The following is a 23,243-nucleotide window of genomic DNA, read 5'->3' as shown; positions in this document are numbered from 1 at the left end:
GTCATGGTCTGGGCCTGCCGGCACTGGGGAGTAACAGTTCATTGAGGGAACCATGAATGCCAACATGTACTGTGACATACTGAAGCAGAGCATGATCCCCTCCCTTCGGAGACTGGGCCGCAGGCAGTATTCCAACATGATAACGACCCCAAACACACCTCCCTCCAAGACGACCACTGTCTTGCTAAAGTCGCTGAGGGTAAAGGTAATGGACTGGCAAAGCATGTCTCCAGACCTAAACCCTATTGAACATTTGTGGGGCATCCTTAAACAGAATGTGGGGGAGTGCAAGGTCTCTAACATCCACAATCTCCGTGATGTTGCCATTGACACTTTGGGCCCAATTTGGACATTTCCACTTAGGGGTGTACTCATTTTTGTTGCCAACAGTTTAGACATTGGGCTGTGTGTTAAGTTTTTTTGAGGGGAAAGCAAATGTACACTGTTATACAGGCTGTACACTCACTACTTTACATTGTAGCAAAGTGTCATGTCTTCAGTGTTGTCAAATGAAAAGATATAATTAAATATTTACAAAAATGTGAGGGGTGTACTCACTTTTGTGAGATACTGTGTGTGTGTGTGTGTATATATATATATATATATATATATATATATATATATATATATATATAATTAGGGCTGCAACTAACGATTATTTTCATAATCGATTAATCGGCCGATTATTTTTTTTGATTAATCAACTAATCGGATAAAAAAAGAATCAGATAATAGTTTCCTATATTTTACAAATATAAACTTTAGACTAAAACTTTACATTAACACAACTGTTTCTTCAATTTTAAAGCAGCAGAGCACAGTTTTATAATTAAACAAAACAAAACCAAAAACTGTTTGAAAAGGAGGTAGAACTAGAAAGAGTTAGACTATCACTGTTAATAACATTCTGTTATTCACTCTTTCAGAAACTTTGCATTAAAATGCAAAAATCTCAACATGTCCACATCAGGGTCGGCTCCAAGGGGGGGCATTGGGGGGCAGTGCCCACCCAAATGGAATGCTGTGCCCCCTCAAAACACAGGATTTTTTAAAATTATTTAAAAAAAAAATGTAATTAATTTTTTTTCTTTTTTGCCTCGCACCTTTTCTGGGGTCGGGGCTTGTGCGCGCTCAAATGTGCACTCAGTCAGTGCAGTGGAAGGCTGGGGTATGACTTAGATTTAGCTATACGTATTTCACAATAGGTGGCTGGCTGCTGGCGATGACTGATTGATTGATCCAGCCGGCCTCACGTGATGACGCTGCGTTCTCCAGCTCCCTGACACTCATCATGACTCATCACTTCCTCCCACCCTGAGTCCCAACGCGGGAAGAGTGAGAGCTGAGTGAGAGGGAATCAGCGTGAGGTGATGCAAGGAGGAAAGAAGCAGCAAGACTAGGCTGGTAACAGTGAGAAAAAACATCACATTCAGCAGTGATGTTATTTAGATTTGTTTTGCTCACTCAGTCTAAGTGTAAGGTGTATTATGCTGCTGCACTAGGCACACATTCACAAGGAATTTACTTAGGGCAGCAGATGTTTTGGAGGCAGCAACTGAAGCATTGCTCTAAGGCAGCTGTAGTGCAGGCAGGTACTTTTTATGGGTAATTTTCCCCATCCTCACCTCTGAGTGCACACATCAGACCTAGCTGTCATGCTGCCTCCCATGTATCATACAAATCAGCAAGCTCAGATAACAAATAATGTATACGGCAAAATATATTATCTGGCTTGGTCCCTTCCAGCTAAAGTACCAATAAAGTCATAGCCCTCACATCACAGGTCCTTCAGCCAGATGGGATCTAGCTGCAAACGTCTCTGTAAGTGTGAGACTGAGCGAACCTTCTTGCAATATAGTAAGGTACTAAGGAGGGGGTTGTGTATATAAGGTAATGGGGAGGCTGTGTGTATGTGTGTGGCAGAGGGAACCTCTCTATAATGTTATACATTTGTGTATAAGGTGTGTGACTGAGTGTGTCTGTCAAAGAGAACCTCTCTATATTATTTATATTTATATAAGGAATTATATTTATATTTATTTAAGGTACTGGGGAGTGAGCTGTGTGTGTGGGAAGACAGAGGGATCCTCTTTATAATATTATATATATAAGGGATGGTATTTATATTTATTTAAGGTACTGGGGAGGGGGCTGTGTGTGTGGGAGACAGAGGGAACCTCTATATAATATTATATATGTATATAAGGGATGATATTTATATTTATTTAAGGTACTGGGGAGGGGGCTGTGTGTGTAGGAGACAAAGGGAACCTCTTTATAATTTTATATATATGTGTATATAAGGGATGATATTTATATTTATTTAAGGTACTGGGGAGGGGCGGTGTGTGTGGGAGGCAGAGGGAACCTCTTTATAATTTTATATATATGTGTATAAGGGATGATATTTATATTTATTTAAGGTGCTGGGGAGGGGCTGTGTGTGTGGGAGGCAGAGGGAACCTCTTTATAATTTTATATATATGTGTATAAGGGATGATATTTATATTTATTTAAGGTGCTGGGGAGGGGCTGTGTGTGTGGGAGGCAGAGGGAACCTCTTTATAGTTTTATATATATGTGTATAAGGGATGATATTTATATTTATTTAAGGTGCTGGGGAGGGGCTGTGTGTGTGTGGGAGGCAGAGGGAACCTCTTTATAATATATATATATATATACGCGTGTGTGTCTCTGCATCTTCATTAGTTATTTTCTCATCCTGCATATGCAAGTAGGCTTAATTCAACCCACCTGATTGTAAGCAAGTGTTTTTGCAAGCCCTAGTGAACTAGGAGGGGGGGAGCAACAGATTTTTTAGTGCCTAGGGCAGCACAAAATCTAAATATGCCACTAACTATGCAGCCTTCATGAGCCAGGCTTGCACACAACGGTATGTGCGTCACAGGCACCAAGATTCCAAGAGCCTGATATAGAAAATGTAACAGAGTTAGAGCATTTTTCCCAAAACTAAGTCAAAATAGGACCAGTCCCAGTAAATTCATTTCACACTAGTTGTATAAATAAAATATATATATATATATATATATATATATATAATCCTGCAGAAGAAAGCGCACTCCAAAGGACTTGTACAAGAATCCACCTTTAATATGTGAACGTTTTCGAGCTTAACAAGCTCGTCCTCAGACAAACAAAATATCAACCATATATATATATATCATAACCATATATCCATAATATATATTGTATTTATACATTTCTGGAAGAACATTAATATAAAAAAGAGCAGCACACTTTTTTGCCACATTTTTATTTAATACTTTTTTTTTATATTATGCTTTATATAACATTTATTATGTTTATACTAAACTATACTATTATACTAAAGGGCCAGGCAGCAAAGTGTAGAATAATCTTGGCAACAGCAGATAAAGCTTGCTATACTCCTTCAGCAATCCATTCATCAATACCATTCATTCACACATTTATCCATTTACCCATTTAGGCATTTTACTAACTTATTGGTGTCTGTGCCTGGAAATAAAAAGAACTTCTACCTACAAAAAAAATAAAATTAATTTATTAAGTGGCAATAAACAAGTTGTCTGCCAAAGTCTAACCATTTATTATTACTACGATATGTGCATAAAATGTGTAAATAAGTGCAGGTCAGATTATATAATCACATGTACTTTAGGACACACTATATAACATATAGTGTGTCCTACAGTACATCTGAGTTTAAGAGTTTTGGATCATGGTGGTTAAGGGGTGAATTGTTTTTAAGGCGCTATTGCACTGGGGGTCTCAAGTTTAATGGCTCTGTTTTAGTGCACTGCATAGGATTTAGACTTAATTAGTTTACCTAGTGATTTAGCACATATTCCCCAAATGTTAATAGTGGGGGATAAGCCAGCCAGAAGCTACACTTTCTCTTGTTAAGTGTATTCAGTCCACAGGTCATCCATTACTTATGGGATATATTTCCTTCCCAACAGGAAGTTGCAAGAGGATCACCCAAGCAGAGCTGCTATATAGCTCCTCCCCTCACATGTCATATCCAGTCATTCTCTTGCAACACTCAACATAGTAGGAAGGTGTGAGAGGAGTGTGGAGTTTTATACTTAATTATTTCTTCAATCAAAAGTTTGTTATTTTAAATGGCACCGGAGTGTGCTGTTTTTCTCTCAGGCAGTATTTAGAAGAAGAATCTGCCTGCCTGATCTTAGCAGAAGTAACTAAGATCCACTGGCTGTTCTCGCACATTCTGAGGAGTGGGGTAACTTCAGAAAAGGGAATAGCATGCGGGGTCCCCTGCAAACGAGGTATGTGCAGTAAATTATTTTTCTAAGGAATGGAATTGACTAAGAAAATACTGCTGATACCGATGTAATGTAAGTACAGCCTTAAATGCAGTAGTAGCGACTGGTATCAGGCTGATGAGTGTATGTGCAGTAAAGTAATTTTCTAAGGAATGGAATTTGACTAAGAAAATACTGTTAATACTGAAGTAATGTATGAGCTTTAACTGCAGTAGAAGCGACTGGTAGCAGGCTTATTAATAACACTACATAACCTTTAAAATGGATGTTAAAACGTTTTACTGGCATGTTAATCGTTTTTGTGAGGTACTTTGGTGATAAACTTATTGGGGCATGATTTTTTCCACATGGCTAACGTATATTTCTGCATAGAAACAGTTAACTGAGGTTTCCCACTGTTGTAATATGAGTGGGAGGGGCCTATTTTAGCGCTTTTTTGCACAGTAAAAATTCAGTCACAGTCTTCCTGCTTCTTCCTCCATGATCCAGGACGTCTCTAGAGAGCTCAGGGGTCTTCAAAATTCATTTTGAGGGAGGTAATCAGTCACAGCAGACCTGTGACAGTGTGTTTGACTGTGATAAAAACGTTAATTGTTAAATTGATTATCCGTTTTGGGTATTAAGGGGTTAATCATCCATTTGCTGGTGGGTGCAATCCTTTACTAACTTAATACATTTGCTGTGAAAATTTGGTTGCTATAACTTATTTGGTTCATTGTTATTTCAACTGTGACAGTTTTTTTGTGCTTCTTAAAGGCGCAGTAGCGTTTTTTATATTGCTTGTAAATTTATTTGAAAGTATTTTCCAAGCTTGCTAGTCTCATTGCTAGTCTGTTTAAACATGTCTGACACAGATGAATCTGTTTGTTCACTATGTTTGAAGGCCAATGTGGAGCCCCATAGAAATATGTGTACTAAATGCATTGATGTCACTTTAAATAAAAGTCAGTCTTTACCTGTAAAGAAATTATCACCAGACAACGAGAGGGAAGTTATGCCGACTAACTCTCCTCACGTGTCAGTACCTTCGCCTCCCGCTCAGGAGGCGCGTGATATTGTGGCGCCAAGTACATCAGAGAGGCCCATACAAATCACTTTGCAAGACAATGGCTACTGTTATGACAGAAGTATTATCTAAATTGCCAGAATTAAGAGGCAAGCGCGATAGCTCTGGGTTAAGGACAGAGCGCGCTGATGATGTGAGAGCCATGTCCGATACTGCGTCACAATTTGCAGAACATGAGGACTGAGAGCTTCATTCTGTGGGTGACGGATCTGATCCAGGGAGACCGGATTCAGAGATTTCTAATTTTAAATTTAAGCTTGAGAACCTCCGTGTATTGCTAGGGGAGGTATTAGCGGCTCTGAATGATTGTAACACGGTTGCAATTCCAGAGAAATTATGTAGGCTGGATAGATACTATGCGGTGCCGGTGTGTACTGACGTTTTTCCTATACCTAAAAGGCTTACAGAGATTATTAGCAAGGAGTGGGATAGACCCGGTGTGCCCTTTTCCCCTTCTATATTTAGGAAAATGTTTCCAATAGACGCCACCACACGAGACTTATGGCAGACGGTCCCTAAGGTGGAGGGAGCAGTTTCTACTTTAGCTAAGCGTACCACTATCCCGGTGGAGGATAGTTGTGCTTTTTCGGATCCAATGGATAAGAAATTAGAAGGTTACCTTAAGAAAATGTTTGTTCAACAAGGTTTTATCTTACAGCCCCTTGCATGCATTGCGCCTGTCACTGCTGCTGCGGCATTCTGGTTTGAGTCTCTGGAAGAGGCCATTCGCACAGCTCCATTGGATGAGATTATGGACAAGCTTAAAGCACTTAAGCTAGCTAAAGCATTTGTTTCTGATGCCGTTTTACATTTAACCAAGCTAACGGCTAAGAACTCCGGATTCGCCATCCAGGCGCGCAGAGCGCTATGGCTTAAATCCTGGTCAGCTGACGTGACTTCTAAATCTAAATTGATTAATATTCCTTTCAAAGGGCAGACCTTATTCGGGCCCGGCTTGAAAGAAATTATTGCTGACATTACTGGAGGTAAGGGTCATACTCTTCCTCAGGACAGGGCCAAATCAAAGGCCAAACAGTCTAATTTTCGTGCCTTTCGTAACTTCAAGGCAGGAGCAGCATCAACTTCCTCCGCTCCAAAACAGGAAGGAACTGTTGCTCGTTACAGACAGGGCTGGAAAGCTAACCAGTCCTGGAACAAGGGCAAGCAGGCCAGAAAACCTGCTTCTGCCCCTAAGACAGCATGAAGAGAGGGCCCCCTCTCCGGAAATGGATCTAGTGGGGGGCAGACTTTCTCTCTTCGCCCAGGCTTGGGCAAGAGATGTCCAGGATCCCTGGGCGTTGGAGATCATATCTCAGGGATATCTTCTGGACTTCAAAGCTTCTCCTCCACAAGGGAGATTTCATCTTTCAAGGTTATCAGCAAACCAAATAAAGAAAGAGGCGTTTCTACGCTGTGTACAAGACCTCTTACTAATGGGGGTGATCCACCCAGTTCCACGGACGGAACAAGGGCAAGGATTTTACTCAAATCTGTTTGTGGTTCCCAAGAAAGAGGGAACCTTCAGACCAATCTTGGACCTAAAAATCTTAAACAAATTCCTAAGGGTTCCATCATTCAAAATGGAAACTATTCGAACCATCCTACCCATGATCCAAGAGGGTCAGTATATGACCACAGTGGACTTAAAGGATGCCTACCTTCACATACCGATTCACAAAGATCATTATCGGTACCTAAGATTTGCCTTTCTAGACAGGCATTACCAATTTGTAGCTCTTCCCTTCGGGTTAGCTACGGCCCAGAGAATTTTTACAAAGGTTCTGGGCTCACTTCTGGCGGTACTAAGACCGCGAGGCATTGCGGTGGCTCCGTACCTAGACGACATTCTGATACAAGCGTCAAGTTTTCAAATTGCCAAGTCTCATACAGAGATAGTTCTGGCATTTCTGAGGTCGCATGGGTGGAAGGTGAACGTGGAAAATAGTTCTCTATTACCACTCACAAGGGTTCCCTTCCTAGGGACTCTTATAGATTCTGTAGAGATGAAAATTTACCTGACGGAGTCCAGGTTATCAAAACTTCTAAATGCTTGCCGTGCCCTTCATTCCATTCCACACCCGTCAGTAGCTCAGTGCATGGAAGTAATCGGCTTAATGGTAGCGGTAATGGACATAGTACCATTTGCACGCTTGCATCTCAGACCGCTGCAATTATGCATGCTAAGTCAATGGAATGGGGATTACTCAGATTTGTCCCCTCTACTAAATCTGGATCAAGAGACCAGAGATTCTCTTCTCTGGTGGCTTTCTCGAGTCCATCTGTCCAGGGGTATGACCTTTCGCAGGCCAGATTGGATGATTGTAACAACAGATGCCAGCCTTCTAGGTTGGGGCGCAGTCTGGAACTCCCTGAAGGCTCAGGGATTGTGGACTCAGGAGGAGAAACTCCTCCCAATAAATATTCTGGAATTAAGAGCAATATTCAATGCTCTTCTTGCTTGGCCTCAGTTGGCGACACTGGGGTTCATCAGATTTCAGTCGGACAACATCACGACTGTGGCTTACATCAACCATCAAGGGGGAACCAGGAGTTCCCTAGCGATGTTGGAAGTCTCAAAGATAATTCGCTGGGCAGAGTCTCACTCTTGCCACCTGTCAGCGATCTATATCCCAGGCGTGGAGAACTGGGAGGCGGATTTTCTAAGTCGCAAGACTTTTCATCCGGGGGAGTGGGAACTTCATCCGGAGGTCTTCGCTCAACTGATTCATCGTTGGGGCAAACCAGAACTGGATCTCATGGCGTCTCGCCAGAACGCCAAACTTCCTTGTTACGGATCCAGGTCCAGGGACCCGGGAGAGGTGCTGATAGATGCTCTAGCAGCCCCTTGGGTTTTCAACATGGCTTATGTGTTTCCACCATTTACGCTACTTCCTCGATTCATTGCCAAGATCAAACAGGAGAAAACATCAGTGATTCTGATAGCGCCTGCGTGGCCACGCAGGACCTGGTATGCAGACCTAGTGGACATGTCGTCCTGTCCACCATGGCCTCTGCCTCTGAGGCAGGACCTTCTAATTCAGGGTCCTTTCAACCATCCAAATCTAATTTCTCTGAGGCTGACTGCATGGAGATTGAACGCTTGATTCTATCAAAGCGTGGCTTCTCGGAGTCGGTTATTGATACCTTAATACAGGCTCGGAAACCTGTTACCAGAAAAATTTACCATAAGATTTGGCGTAAATATTTATATTGGTGCGAATCCAAGAGTTACTCATGGAGTAAGGTTAGGATTTCTAGGATATTGTCTTTTCTACAAGAGGGTTTAGAAAAGGGCTTATCTGCTAGTTCGTTAAAGGGACAGATTTCTGCTCTGTCTATTCTTCTACACAAACGTCTGGCAGAAGTTCCAGACGTTCAGGCTTTTTGTCAGGCTTTGGCTAGGATTAAGCCTGTGTTTAAGACTGTTGCTCCGCCGTGGAGCTTAAACTTGGTTCTTAAAGTTCTTCAAGGTGTTCCGTTTGAACCCCTTCATTCCATTGATATTAAGCTGTTATCTTGGAAAGTTCTGTTTTTGATGGCTATTTCCTCGGCTCGAAGAGTCTCTGAGTTATCTGCCTTACATTGTGATTCTCCTTATCTGATTTTCCATTCAGACAAGGTAGTTCTGCGTACTAAACCTGGGTTCTTACCTAAGGTAGTTTCTAACAGGAATATCAATCAAGAGATTGTTGTTCCATCATTGTGTCCTAATCCTTCTTCAAAGAAGGAACGACTTTTGCATAATCTGGACGTAGTCCGTGCCCTGAAGTTCTATTTACAGGCAACTAAAGATTTTCGTCAAACTTCTTCCCTGTTTGTCGTTTATTCTGGTCAGAGGAGAGGTCAAAAGGCTTCGGCTACCTCTCTCTCCTTTTGGCTTCGTAGCATAATATGTTTAGCCTATGAGACTGCTGGACAGCAGCCCCCTGAAAGAATTACAGCTCATTCCACTAGAGCTGTGGCTTCCACCTGGGCCTTTAAGAATGAGGCCTCTGTTGAACAGATTTGCAAGGCTGCGACTTGGTCTTCGCTTCATACCTTTTCAAAATTTTACAAATTTGACACTTTTGCTTCTTCGGAGGCTGTTTTTGGGAGAAAGGTTCTACAGGCAGTGGTTCCTTCCGTTTAAAGTTCCTGCCTTGTCCCTCCCATCATCCGTGTACTTTAGCTTTGGTATTGGTATCCCATAAGTAATGGATGACCCGTGGACTGAATACACTTAACAAGAGAAAACATAATTTATGCTTACCTGATAAATTTATTTCTCTTGTAGTGTATTCAGTCCACGGCCCGCCCTGTCTTTTTTGAGGCAGATCTAAATTTTAATTAAAACTCCAGTCACCACTGTACCCTATGGTTTCTCCTTTCTTGTCTTGTTTCGGTCGAATTACTGGATATGACATGTGAGGGGAGGAGCTATGTAGCAGCTCTGCTTGGGTGATCCTCTTGCAACTTCCTGTTGGGAAGGGAATATATCCCATAAGTAATGGATGACCAGTGGACTGAATACACTACAAGAGAAATAAATTTATCAGGTAAGCATAAATTATGTTTTCCTGCAGAATATGTAGGTCTGCTCTTATTTTAAATCTCTCATATATGCTTTGTAAATGCGTGCCCCTTCGTGAAAAAAAAATGCCCCCCCATTTCATTCGTTCTGGAGCCGACCCTGGTCCACATGCTTCTGGCTAAGGCTGGTTCTCTGTTTGCAGCTATATTTCCTGTAGCAGAGTAAAGGCACTCAGATGGTGTTGAGGTGCTTGAGATGTATATGTAGGGTTTTGCCAATTTCACCAAAGTGGGATATTTATCTTTGTTAGCTCTTCACCAATGCAAAGTGTTTTTCACCTTGGCAAGGGGCCTCTCAATAAAGTAACCCTTGACTTCATTCTAACATAAAAAATATCTTGAATATCTATATGCAATGGTAAATAACCAGCTATAAGTTTAGGAGAAAATATCTAGTCCGCTCTAAAAATAACGGATATATACTTATAAAGGTTGAACTTGGTACATATTATCACAATTTATATAATATAATATATAAAAAAAACAATAAAAAACAAATCAAAAGCACTAAGGACTATATATCAATAACAGGACAAAGCCTTATTTATACAGTACATATAATCAGCAATAGCAAGCAATACGCTAATAATTGTGCAAACAGATAATAGTGCACATCAATTTAAATAACCCATCAATCTAGGGGCTAGGTGTAAACAACAAGCTTGGTACTATATCATGAAAAGCATAGTTCCAAATCACCGGATTTAATATAAACAATCCAAATGAGGACTATTATATCTGGGTTGCACATAAGCCAGGGGTAGTTGTAAATGTATACCATCCTGAAAAAGTGAAAAGTAGACGTCCTTTAGGCTAAGGACATAGCCATATAACACAATACCATGTGCAGGAGTTCATTGGAGTTAAGCAGCTGGTGTTGTGCACAGACCAACTAATTGCAAACCAACTAATCGACTAATCGGCATGCCCTGAGGAAGCCCCGTCTATTCCTATGTGACGAGGGGGTGAAACGCGCGTCGGCAATAGGCTGACCGGACCCACGTGACCTTCCACGCTGAATGAGCAAGCCACTGAGCAGAGCGGAGCATTACGAGCGGCTTTATGAAAGTCCAACAACAAATGGTTTTAGCTATATCTCCTCTAGCCTAGCAGTCAGCAAAGACGGCTAACTTTCCAGCATAGCCTACTTAGGAGACAAAAGCAAGCAAAGCAACAAGCGGATGAATAACAGCCTTCCGAAAGGAGGAGGAGAAGGAAAGCAAAGCAATATCTTTTCATCGGAAATGAGCAATACCTGGCACTGATGGCCGGATGACATCTTCTAAAGCTGACAAGGGAAGGTGCAGTCGACAGAGGGGTACAGTATATCAACACAAAGTATCCTCCTGTACCTAATCCTGCAATAGCTTGTTTGGTCATCTTGTGCTTACTTTCTGTATTACTTACCGACACAATGTTTGCTTGACTCTATGTGACTTTGGTGATTTGTTTACTGCTTGCCTGACGCCGCATTTACAACTATATGCATGCTCTTACTATGCTATATTAACAGTTCTATGTCATGAACATTTGCTTACTAACGGAACATCTATTAACATCAGACTGATTCCTATTGAACTGTTTCTTTTGCTAAAATTGCTCACGCTACTCAATTTACATTTGCCATATTCTCTAGCGTTTGACCTTTTTTATAAATAAAAGTGTTTCACTGGTCTGAATAGACCAAGTTTATATAGAAAATTGTTGCAACAAAGAAAGTTTGTAATTACTGTTTACATTGAGTGATTTACTGTGTATGCATTTACTTTCCATTGTTGTTTTTTGCAATGTCGAGTTAAGGTGAAGTCTTAAGCCTGTCTCAGTTGATTACTAAAACCGTGTAACGGTCTGAGGACTTGCTGAGAGCATATTACACTCTCACCTACTTTTAAATTAATATGGCTCACGTAATTAACTGAATCAGCTTGGTTGACACGGGGACCGGTCCCACTATTATATCCTTGAAAGGATTTTAGAATATTTTTACTTCACACTATGTGCAATTAATGTTATGTATCTTGTACTGTTCCGATCTCTTAATCAGCCTGACACACAATAAACCCACTAGTTTTGATATGTATCAATTGAGTGCCATTTGCCTATTTTCAAAAAAAAGAGTGCTGAAATCCCAGTCTTTTACAAGTGATATTATTATGTATCACTTTTCTTCTAAAACATAAATTCATATATATATATATATATATATATATATATATATATATATATATATATATATATATATATATATATATATATATATATATACAGGTGGCCCTCTGTTTACAACGGTTCAATTTGCACCGTTTCAGAATAACAACCTTTTTTTCAGTCATGTGACTGCTATTGAAAAGCATTGAGAAGCAGTGCATTGATTAAAAAAGCCAGTAGGTGGAGCTGCCCGCTTGTTTTGCAGCAAAGATATGCAAGCCAAGAAAGCTGAAATTAATAATTTTAACCAGACCTGAGCTATCGAGCAGATTTCAAAGGAACAAGATCTTCCGGTCTGTAAATTACGGATCTGTTTGCAGCTATATTTCCTGTAGCAGAGTAAAGGCACTCAGATGGTGTTGAGGTGCTTGAGATGTATATGTAGGGTTTTGCCAATTTCACCAAAGTGGGATATTTATCTTTGTTAGCTCTTCACCAATGCAAAGTGTTTTTCACCTTGGCAAGGGGCCTCTCAATAAAGTAACCCTTGACTTCATTCTAACATAAAAAATATCTTGAATATCTATATGCAATGGTAAATAACCAGCTATAAGTTTAGGAGAAAATATCTAGTCCGCTCTAAAAATAACGGATATATACTTATAAAGGTTGAACTTGGTACATATTATCACAATTTATATAATATAATATATAAAAAAAACAATAAAAAACAAATCAAAAGCACTAAGGACTATATATCAATAACAGGACAAAGCCTTATTTATACAGTACATATAATCAGCAATAGCAAGCAATACGCTAATAATTGTGCAAACAGATAATAGTGCACATCAATTTAAATAACCCATCAATCTAGGGGCTAGGTGTAAACAACAAGCTTGGTACTATATCATGAAAAGCATAGTTCCAAATCACCGGATTTAATATAAACAATCCAAATGAGGACTATTATATCTGGGTTGCACATAAGCCAGGGGTAGTTGTAAATGTATACCATCCTGAAAAAGTGAAAAGTAGACGTCCTTTAGGCTAAGGACATAGCCATATAACACAATACCATGTGCAGGAGTTCATTGGAGTTAAGCAGCTGGTGTTGTGCACAGACCAACTAATTGCAAACCAACTAATCGACTAATCGGCATGCCCTGAGGAAGCCCCGTCTATTCCTATGTGACGAGGGGGTGAAACGCGCGTCGGCAATAGGCTGACCGGACCCACGTGACCTTCCACGCTGAATGAGCAAGCCACTGAGCAGAGCGGAGCATTACGAGCGGCTTTATGAAAGTCCAACAACAAATGGTTTTAGCTATATCTCCTCTAGCCTTGCAGTCAGCAAAGACGGCTAACTTTCCAGCATAGCCTACTTAGGAGACAAAAGCAAGCAAAGCAACAAGCGGATGAATAACAGCCTTCCGAAAGGAGGAGGAGAAGGAAAGCAAAGCAATATCTTTTCATCGGAAACGAGCAATACCTGGCACTGATGGCCGGATGACATCTTCTAAAGCTGACAAGGGAAGGTGCAGTCGACAGAGGGGTACAGTATATCAACACAAAGTATCCTCCTGTACCTAATCCTGCAATAGCTTGTTTGGTCATCTTGTGCTTACTTTCTGTATTACTTACCGACACAATGTTTGCTTGACTCTATGTGACTTTGGTGATTTGTTTACTGCTTGCCTGACGCCGCATTTACAACTATATGCATGCTCTTACTATGCTATATTAACAGTTCTATGTCATGAACATTTGCTTACTAACGGAACATCTATTAACATCAGACTGATTCCTATTGAACTGTTTCTTTTGCTAAAATTGCTCACGCTACTCAATTTACATTTGCCATATTCTCTAGCGTTTGACCTTTTTTATAAATAAAAGTGTTTCACTGGTCTGAATAGACCAAGTTTATATAGAAAATTGTTGCAACAAAGAAAGTTTGTAATTACTGTTTACATTGAGTGATTTACTGTGTATGCATTTACTTTCCATTGTTGTTTTTTGCAATGTCGAGTTAAGGTGAAGTCTTAAGCCTGTCTCAGTTGATTACTAAAACCGTGTAACGGTCTGAGGACTTGCTGAGAGCATATTACACTCTCACCTACTTTTAAATTAATATGGCTCACGTAATTAACTGAATCAGCTTGGTTGACACGGGGACCGGTCCCACTATTATATCCTTGAAAGGATTTTAGAATATTTTTACTTCACACTATGTGCAATTAATGTTATGTATCTTGTACTGTTCCGATCTCTTAATCAGCCTGACACACAATAAACCCACTAGTTTTGATATGTATCAATTGAGTGCCATTTGCCTATTTTCAAAAAAAAGAGTGCTGAAATCCCAGTCTTTTACAAGTGATATTATTATGTATCACTTTTCTTCTAAAACATAAATTCATATATATATATATATATATATATATATATATATATATATATATATATATATATACAGGTGGCCCTCTGTTTACAACGGTTCAATTTGCACCGTTTCAGAATAACAACCTTTTTTTCAGTCATGTGACTGCTATTGAAAAGCATTGAGAAGCAGTGCATTGATTAAAAAAGCCAGTAGGTGGAGCTGCCCGCTTGTTTTGCAGCAAAGATATGCAAGCCAAGAAAGCTGAAATTAATAATTTTAACCAGACCTGAGCTATCGAGCAGATTTCAAAGGAACAAGATCTTCCTGTCTGTAAATCAGTCCAGATTGGAATGCATAGAAAGAACTGTTTGTTTAATCTCTTTGGACCTACTCTGTGTGCCCTTTCTATAGCGATTGGCAACTTTTTTTTTTTTTAATTTACTTATATATTTATTAGTTGTTGATGTGAAAAACCAGTGAAAGCTAGTGAGGTAACAAACCCCCAAAAAAATAAAATAAAAAATAAATAAAGCAGTAGTTGTGCACTAAGTGAGAATTGGCCACCTACATGTAAAGATTCCTTGTAATAATGTTGGATTTGAGCTGATTTACCTCAGATATTATGGGATGAGTAAAAAAAAAAAAAAAGAGTATATATTACCCTCTTCACTCCATACAATTACATACTCCAAATCACAAGAGAACTTTAACAACATTTAACAGGAGGCCAAGCTATTAAATTAGGTGTAGGTCAGTTTAAACTATATTAGAAATAGATATAACCCAAAATATGGCTATTTGTAGACAATACAACCTACCAAGAAAACATAAAAGTTATATTATTTTGTTTTAACAGATACAAAATTGTACTTCGCAGAGGAGAACAGACAAAAGATATTATTTTAAATTGAAATACATGTCCATCTTCCAACAATACTGATAAAAAATCTGAAATCATTGATTTTAAATCGCCCATAATTTTACCTATTTGCCCATTTTAAATTGAAATACATGTCCATCTTCCAACAATACTGATAAAAAATCTGAAATCATTGATTTTAAATCGCCCATAATTTTACCTATTTGCCCATTTTAAAGATGGCCGCCACTAACTTGGATGTCATAAATGTTCCTAAAATGCGCCAAAATTTGCCACCCCCCTCTTCCCTGATAGGCTGAACTAGCCTTTAAATATCTCAGTCATTCTGAGTGCTGGTATAGTCTTGATAAAGGCCCCCAGGCCGAAACGCGTTGACAGACCCCTATTTGACATACCAGCCTGAGATACACGGTGAGCACACTTCATATATGAGCCCTGTTTTAGCAGAAGTTTTTTGGTGCACCTGTATTTTTTTCTTTTTCCTTTAGGCATCCAGACTCTGCAGCCTCTGACCTCACTTTGCGAAACAACTTTCCACACACTTTAAACAACTTAGTTATTATTCCTATCTCCTAATTTAATGTTCTCATTCACTTGTACTGATTTTTAATAGTATCCTTGATTGCTTTTTGAACTTTTTAACCCCTTTCTTTATGCAACTGTATGTGATTTTTTTCACACACAGAGATGTTACTTAAACTTAAACTCAAAATGTTAGTTTTTTTATCACATTTTTTAACGCATTTCTGATTCACTGTATAGTCATTTTTATGACACAGCTTATGTTGATATACACAACGAGCACACTATATGCTTTTTTAAATTGCACATCTTTAAAACATTACAGGACACTTCTTGCACTTTAAAACATTGCAGCACACAAATTGCACATTTTTTTAAAACATTGCAGCACACTTCCTGCACTTTAAAACATTGCAGCACACTTCCTGCACCTTCATATAGGGTTTACACATCTACGTCGCGCTCAAGCCACCCTCTTTTGAAGGAGGCGCTCCTTTCCAAATTCTTGTGTAACCTTTATTAAGAACCATTGTGTTAGGCTGTCGTTTAAATCCAAGTGAGCCTGTGCGGTTTTATCACGTGGCGCAGAACACTATACTTTTTTTTTCATTCTTAAGGTCACGCTACTCTCATTCAGCCTCTTCCTCTTACCGTCGGTACGTTAGCCCTCCGAACACCAACCGTACTCATAGCAGGATTTACCTTGCCTCTCTCACAAGCAGGTTTCTTCAGCGTATCATCGGATTAGACCGGCTGTCTGACGTCACTGCCTCTGTCACTGTGCTCAGGTGTAGCGTTAGCAAACAGTGCATGCAATACAATCCGTGGGAATTTACAGCAGTTTATATGCCCAATGCAATAATATACATACAGGAACTCAGGTCCTCGGCTCAGCAGTTGGATGATAAGTGAAACATGCCATCAAAAATATTTATAAGATCGTGTAGCAAGCCAACACCATGTATGTTTCACCCCTTCGAAAACATCAAACTGGGGCTTCATCAGGGCTGTGTTGCTTGACACCTTTGTGCCTTCCTTTATACACCTTAGGCCCAACCCTCAAACAACTCATCACCTTCTTTCTCTCTTAAAGGGACATTTACCTATACACAATCTATATCTTACATTTTATTCGTGTTAAATAACAAGTCTTAATCTAATCTCAATTGGCGCTGAATCACCCTTATAGGGATCACCCTTATATATACATACATATCCATTCTTTAGACATGTATATGTATGTATCGCATTGTTATAGCCCTTTGCCTGCCTTTCTTTATGAGACCTCATATCTTTGAGCCCTTATAAATTTTTAATGCAATATTTTTTTTAAATATTTTTTAGTAAATGGTATTTTTTTTATGAGTGTAACTATACTTTGTAATGTCTTTTTGATGTGTTTTGTGAAACAGCCACAGCGCTAACCCGAGAAGCGTTAACTTTAATTGCGCTCAAGCGATTTTGTTTACTCTGAACTTATAATAGCAGCGCAATTTAACCTGCGCGCAAATGAACGTGAAAACCCAGTATCACTTGCGCGCAAATACTTGCACTCCACTCATAATCTGGCCCGTAATGTTTTAAGCAGGAAAAAAAAGTCCAGTACTTATTATTAGGATTTATTTGTATAGTGCAGCAGAGTTCCGTAGCGCTGATAATCTTGCAAGATAATAATAAGGATGTTTTTGCTGATGCGACTAGTTGGTCATGCAAAGACTGATTTCTGGGTCATTACAGACAACGACATAACCAGGTCACTTACAGAGACTGTACAGATGATGTAATGGATTTGTGTTTTTTGTTGTGGCGTGATTAAGCCTGGCAGCCATACCCAGACAGTTCTTGTTGTCTGGGAGTTTTAAAGTCTCTGGCACTGAAGGCAGGTTGTACAGTTATAATCTATGGTGTTGTTTGCATCTTATACCTATGTTTATTAGTGAAAATAAAGTGCTGAAAAAAACCAACTATAACAAATACAGATGACAACTAGTGTTTGCAAGGACGGTCATATACCGTTTTGTTTACAGACTGTACAAATATGCTGATCTGATTATTTAAATGGAGAATATATATAGCAATGTTCTGCATAACTAGAATCTTAGGATGTGACATTTCCTGTTATATAAATCTCTGGAAATTATTTTTAGTGAGAGAAAAATTGTAAGACTTTAAAACAAAGTGATGCTGAGTGCTGCCTCTAAAGAGTGTTCCAATGGATATTTAATAGACAAGTATTTCCTATAGGTTTGTACACATTTTGCTTTATTGTACATACTACAAGCAGATGTCAAACAAAATTACATTGTGCTATTGAGTTTGAATGAGTCAAACAAAAGCTGTCACCCATAAATAATTTCAGCAAGAAAATTGTGATGACCCAGGTGCCAAAATGGTCAAATGCAAACTCATATTATGTAGTTTGGATAGATAAAATAGAGGATTTTCTTATTTTTTTTTCACTTTTTATGAGCATTTTTAGGACTGCTGAAATAAAGTTTTATTTTATATGAAGATATTTTTTTGATAATTCACAAACAATTTACATATATTCAGGATTGAAGAAGAAGAATGGGATAAATATATGAATCCTACGAAACCCGAATCTGAAAAATACAAAGTGAGTCGCACTTTCAGCTTCTTTCGAAACAGAATGAGCAGCACACGGAATAAAAACAAGGTAAGCACTGACATGAGCAATAAGGAAATTGTCATTTCAAGATTCTGTTTTTTCAACGTTTGAGATGTAGGTCACTAGTAATTGTAATGCTAAATTAAATTACCCACATTTAAACCTTGTTCTTCACAGCTCCTAAATACATTTCAATCAATAAGTACATTAATTAAAATACCAATTAATTGAAAACGTCTAAATTCCAAATTATAATAATAGTAATACTTTAATAATATTATTTGAAATAAAAAGTTGTGTTATCCCCTTTTTTTAAAATCTTAAAATTACATATTTATTTGTATTGTAACAAAGGTTCCCAAACTTTAGACCAGATTTGTTTTAGCCTTAAAGGGAAATAAAGTATTTTTTTGTCTTTTTGTTGTATTCAAAAAGGAAGTTTAAAATACTTTTTTTTTTTTTTTTTTTTTTTTGGAACGTCGTTCCTGTACTGAAAAATGCTCACAGCTAGGGGCAGATATAGCTCACTGGCTGTAACAAATGATCACTTCCTGATTTCAAAATCAAATTAAACAAACGTACCTTAAACCTTTTTGTTTGTTTATTTTTTTAAGGGAGAAAAGGTATTTTTATAGTGTTTAACTAATGCACTTCAGATGACCCTTTAAGTAGATTAATTGGTAAGATGAGCATCAACATAATTTGGTGACCAGCATTTTCATCAATATCAGTTAGTGCAGGCGAAGAAATATTAATCCTTTGGTATCCTCACATGCACTTACTGATATTGATGCAACTGCTGGCCACTAAAATTATGCGGATGCCCTTTGTTGTAGAGAACAAAAATTAAATATGGATTTTTGTTTCTCATTTAAAGCTTAAAGGTAATCTAAGTTAAAAGTTAATCTTATAATAATCATGGCTTTTACTTTTTGTTTGAATTATTCTTACCTTTCTTTTAAAAATATCTTTCACCTTCTGTCTTACATTTTTTTGACACTTCCAGACAAGTGTCACAACACACTGATATGGTCAGACATCACGGCTGAGAATTGCAGATTATTCTCAGCGTAGGCTAACCGTAGGCCTAACAAATTGGTGTCAAGAACATATACAGTAAATTTATATATATATATATATATATATATATATATATATATATATATGTGTGTGTGTGTATATATATATATATATATATATGTGTGTGTGTGTGTATATATATATATATATATATATGTATGTGTATATATATATATATATACATATATATATATATATATATGTATGTCTGTGTGTGTGTTTATATATATATGTGTGTGTGTTTATATATATATATATATATATGTCTGTGTGTTTATATATATATATATATATATATATGTCTGTGTGTGTGTTTATATATATATATATATATATATATGTGTGTGTGTGTGTGTGTGTGTATATATATATATGTGTGTGTGTGTGTGTGTATATATATGTGTATATATATATATATATGTGTGTGTCTGTATATGTGTATATATATATATACATATATATCTATGTGTATATTAATATATATATATATGTGTGTGTGTGTGTGTGTCTCTCTCTGTATATATATGGATATATATGTATACATATATAATGTGTGTGTGTATGTATATGTGTATATATATATATATATATATATATATATATATACACACATACTAACCACACATCTCTCTTTACGTAATGGTTACCTCACACTGAGTTATCGAGAACCAATATGACTATAGTTTTCATATTTTATTGAATAGACGTCCTTTTTATGTTCATTTAAAAATTTATATTTAATTTAAAAACTGGTGATTGTATTATCCCCAGGCAAATTGTATTACAGGTAACATAATTGTAAAGACATTGCTAATCAAATAAAATGTATTAGTGTCCATTATGTTTGTAAATGTACTGATTTACTAGCTTAATATAATTAAATTGTATGACTCACATATTAGGCCCTAGAGAACTAATTACTTGTCATTTAGAGCTACCTCTTGCAGCAGCTTATTGCTGGGCTTTCATTAATTTATAATTTATATTTGTCAGTAGTGTATTACTGGGACACAATTGAAAATCTTAAAGGAACAGTCGAGTCAAAATTTTAACTTTCATGATTCAGAAAGGACATGCAATTTTAAACAACTTTCAAATATACTTTTATCATCAAATTTGCTTTGTTCTCTTGTATTCTTAGTTGAAAGCTAAGCCTAGGTAGGCTCATATGCTAATTTTAAGCCCTTGAAGGCCGCCTCTTTACTGTGTTGTTTTTTTACAGCTAGTTCATGTGTGCCATATAGATAATATTGTGCTTACTCCTGTGTTATTTATGAGTCAGCACTGATTGGCTAAAATGGAAGCCTGTCAAAAGAGCTTAAATAAGGGGGCAGTCTGCAGAGCATTAGATACAAGGTTATTGCAAAGGTAAAAGGTATATTAATATAACCATATTGGTTATGCAAAACTGGGAAATTTTGTCATAAAGGGATTATCTATCTTTTTAAACAATATAAATTTTGAAGTAGACTGTCCCTTAACTTTATTCTTGACACCATAATTTAAAAACCTATGCAAAATTTTGTTTTCTATCCTGACAAATATATGTTTGGCCCAAAGGCCAACTAGAACATTGTTCAACTTCCAACTTAATAGGTATTTGACCTGTAATAAAAACATGAAAACATTTGCTCCTTCTTGGGCACAGGGAATTAGTTGCACAGTTGAGAACCTATTTATGCAGATAATTATGTTGTCTATGAGCAGTTGATTTCCTAATGGTGGTTGTGCCATGGAGTTATCCGCTACTTTACATTACTTAAGTTACTCTCTCTTACATCCACTGTATCTCGCTTCCCAATTGTACACATCCACCCTATCACTTTATCTCTGATCACAATGAGAATGTGCTTCTGTCCTGAAGGAAAACATCTACACCAAGAAGTATTTTTGTTTGCACGTTTACAAATATGATTCTTTAAAAAGTGATCTCTTAATTTCTGCTATTTTTTTTTATCATGCATGTCACTGTTGATTTAGGGGGTGGCAATGTGCAGAAATTTTACCTCCTGTGAGTGTTTCTGTGGGTGTCTGTGTTTGTCTTTGTGCTTTTGTTGGAGTCTCTGAGTGTATTTTTTTCTTCTTCTGTGGGTCTCTCTGTGAGGGTTTTGTGTTTCTGTCTTTGTGCATTTTCTGTGGATGTCTTTGTGTGTTTTATGTGTTTGTCTGTGAGTGTGTATGTCTCTGTGTGTTTTCTGTGTTTGTCTGTGTGTATGTCTTTGTGTGTTTTCTGAGGCTATCTCTGTGGTTGTTTCCTTTGGTGTATGTGCAAGTTTGTGATTTGTGTGTGTGTGTGTGTGTCCATTGTCTGTTCCTTTTTAGGACATTTTGACCTTTAATACTGATTATTCACATCTTTCCTACAGACTTTGAGACTGAGACCTTTCCGGAAGTCACCAATCCACCACTTAAAGGGACATTGAGCACTAAATAAATTCTAGATAGAATAAAGCATTCAAACAAAAGATTAGTCTTAGAATAAAATGTAGATTTTTTTTTAAAATGTATTTATTTATCAAAGTTCAGGCAGAGATACAAAATAAATATGATTTGCTTCAATAACATGTACATACACTTGGGTAAGATAAGTTGGATAGACAAGTGCATAGTCAATATGCATAGAACTCTTTCCTGAACAGTTTTAAACATTTTATAATTATAATTAAACTGAAGGAGGAGAGGATAATGGGAGAGGGAGGGAGAAGAGGGAGGAAGGGGGGTGTTGATTTTTTTTAACGTTTCATTAGTTTTTTGAATACAGTGTTGACAAAATAAGTGTAAAGTTTTAGTGTCTATACAACAATGGGAGCTGCCATATTGTAACTTAGGTTACCTTCTCTGCTGTGGCCAATTAGGGGCAGTTATAAATAGGTCACTAGAGTGTGCAGCCAATGGCTGTGTGGAATATAACAGTGTTCTGCTCTTTCATTTCTAACAGCAACTGAAAAACTCACAATGTCAGAATGGAATTACAGGAAAAGGGGACAAAATAAATAATGAAAGTATATTGCAGAGTTTTATTATATATACAATTTATCATTTTATATTACCATCTCAAAGTGTTTAATGTCTGTTTAAGCTTTAAATTATTGTTTTAGGTAGTACAGTTTCAGTCACTGCATACTGTTGGCATCTTCCTTGACAAAAAGATAATCAGAACTCCATATTTTGTCTTGTAAATCTCCTTTTCTTTCATGTAATTGGCAAGAGTCCATGAGCTTGTGAAGTATGGGATATACAATCCTACCAGGAGGGGCAAAGTTTCCAAAACCTCAAAATTCCTATAAATACACCCTTCACCACACCCACAATTCAGTTTTACAAACTTTGCCTCCTATGGAGGTGGTGAAGTAAGTTTGTGCTAGATATCTACGTTGATATGCGCTTCTCAGCATTTTGAAGCCCGATTCCTCTCAGACTACAGTGAATGTCAGAGGGATGTGAAGGGAGTATCACCTATTGAATGCAATGGTTTTCCTTGCGGGACATCTATTTCATAGGTTCTCTGTTATCGGTCGTAGAGATTCATCTCCTACCTCCCATATTCAGATCAACGATATACTCTCATATTCCATTACCTCTACTGATAACTGTTTCAGTACTGGTTTGGCTATCTGCTATATGTGGATGGGTGTCTTTCGGTAAGTACGTTTTCATTACTTAAGAGACTCTCAGCT

At 37.7% G+C, this 23,243-nt stretch overlaps 1 protein-coding gene across 4 annotated transcripts in view; it reads left to right on the top strand.

Annotated features, from left to right (window-relative positions):
• ARHGEF28 (Rho guanine nucleotide exchange factor 28) overlaps positions 1-23,243 on the top strand; it is an 813,355-nt gene that overhangs the window by 568,338 nt on the left and 221,774 nt on the right. For all 4 annotated transcript variants that reach the window (XM_053701420.1, XM_053701419.1, XM_053701422.1 and 1 more), the window contains one exon: positions 18,411-18,534. In XM_053701420.1, coding sequence (XP_053557395.1) covers positions 18,411-18,534 — 124 coding nt within the window. The remainder of the gene's footprint in view (positions 1-18,410; positions 18,535-23,243) is intronic.

This window comes from Bombina bombina, chromosome 2 (genome assembly GCF_027579735.1).
Source record: "Bombina bombina isolate aBomBom1 chromosome 2, aBomBom1.pri, whole genome shotgun sequence".
NCBI lineage: Eukaryota > Metazoa > Chordata > Amphibia > Anura > Bombinatoridae > Bombina > Bombina bombina.
This window is presented reverse-complemented; position numbering and strand designations above follow the sequence as displayed.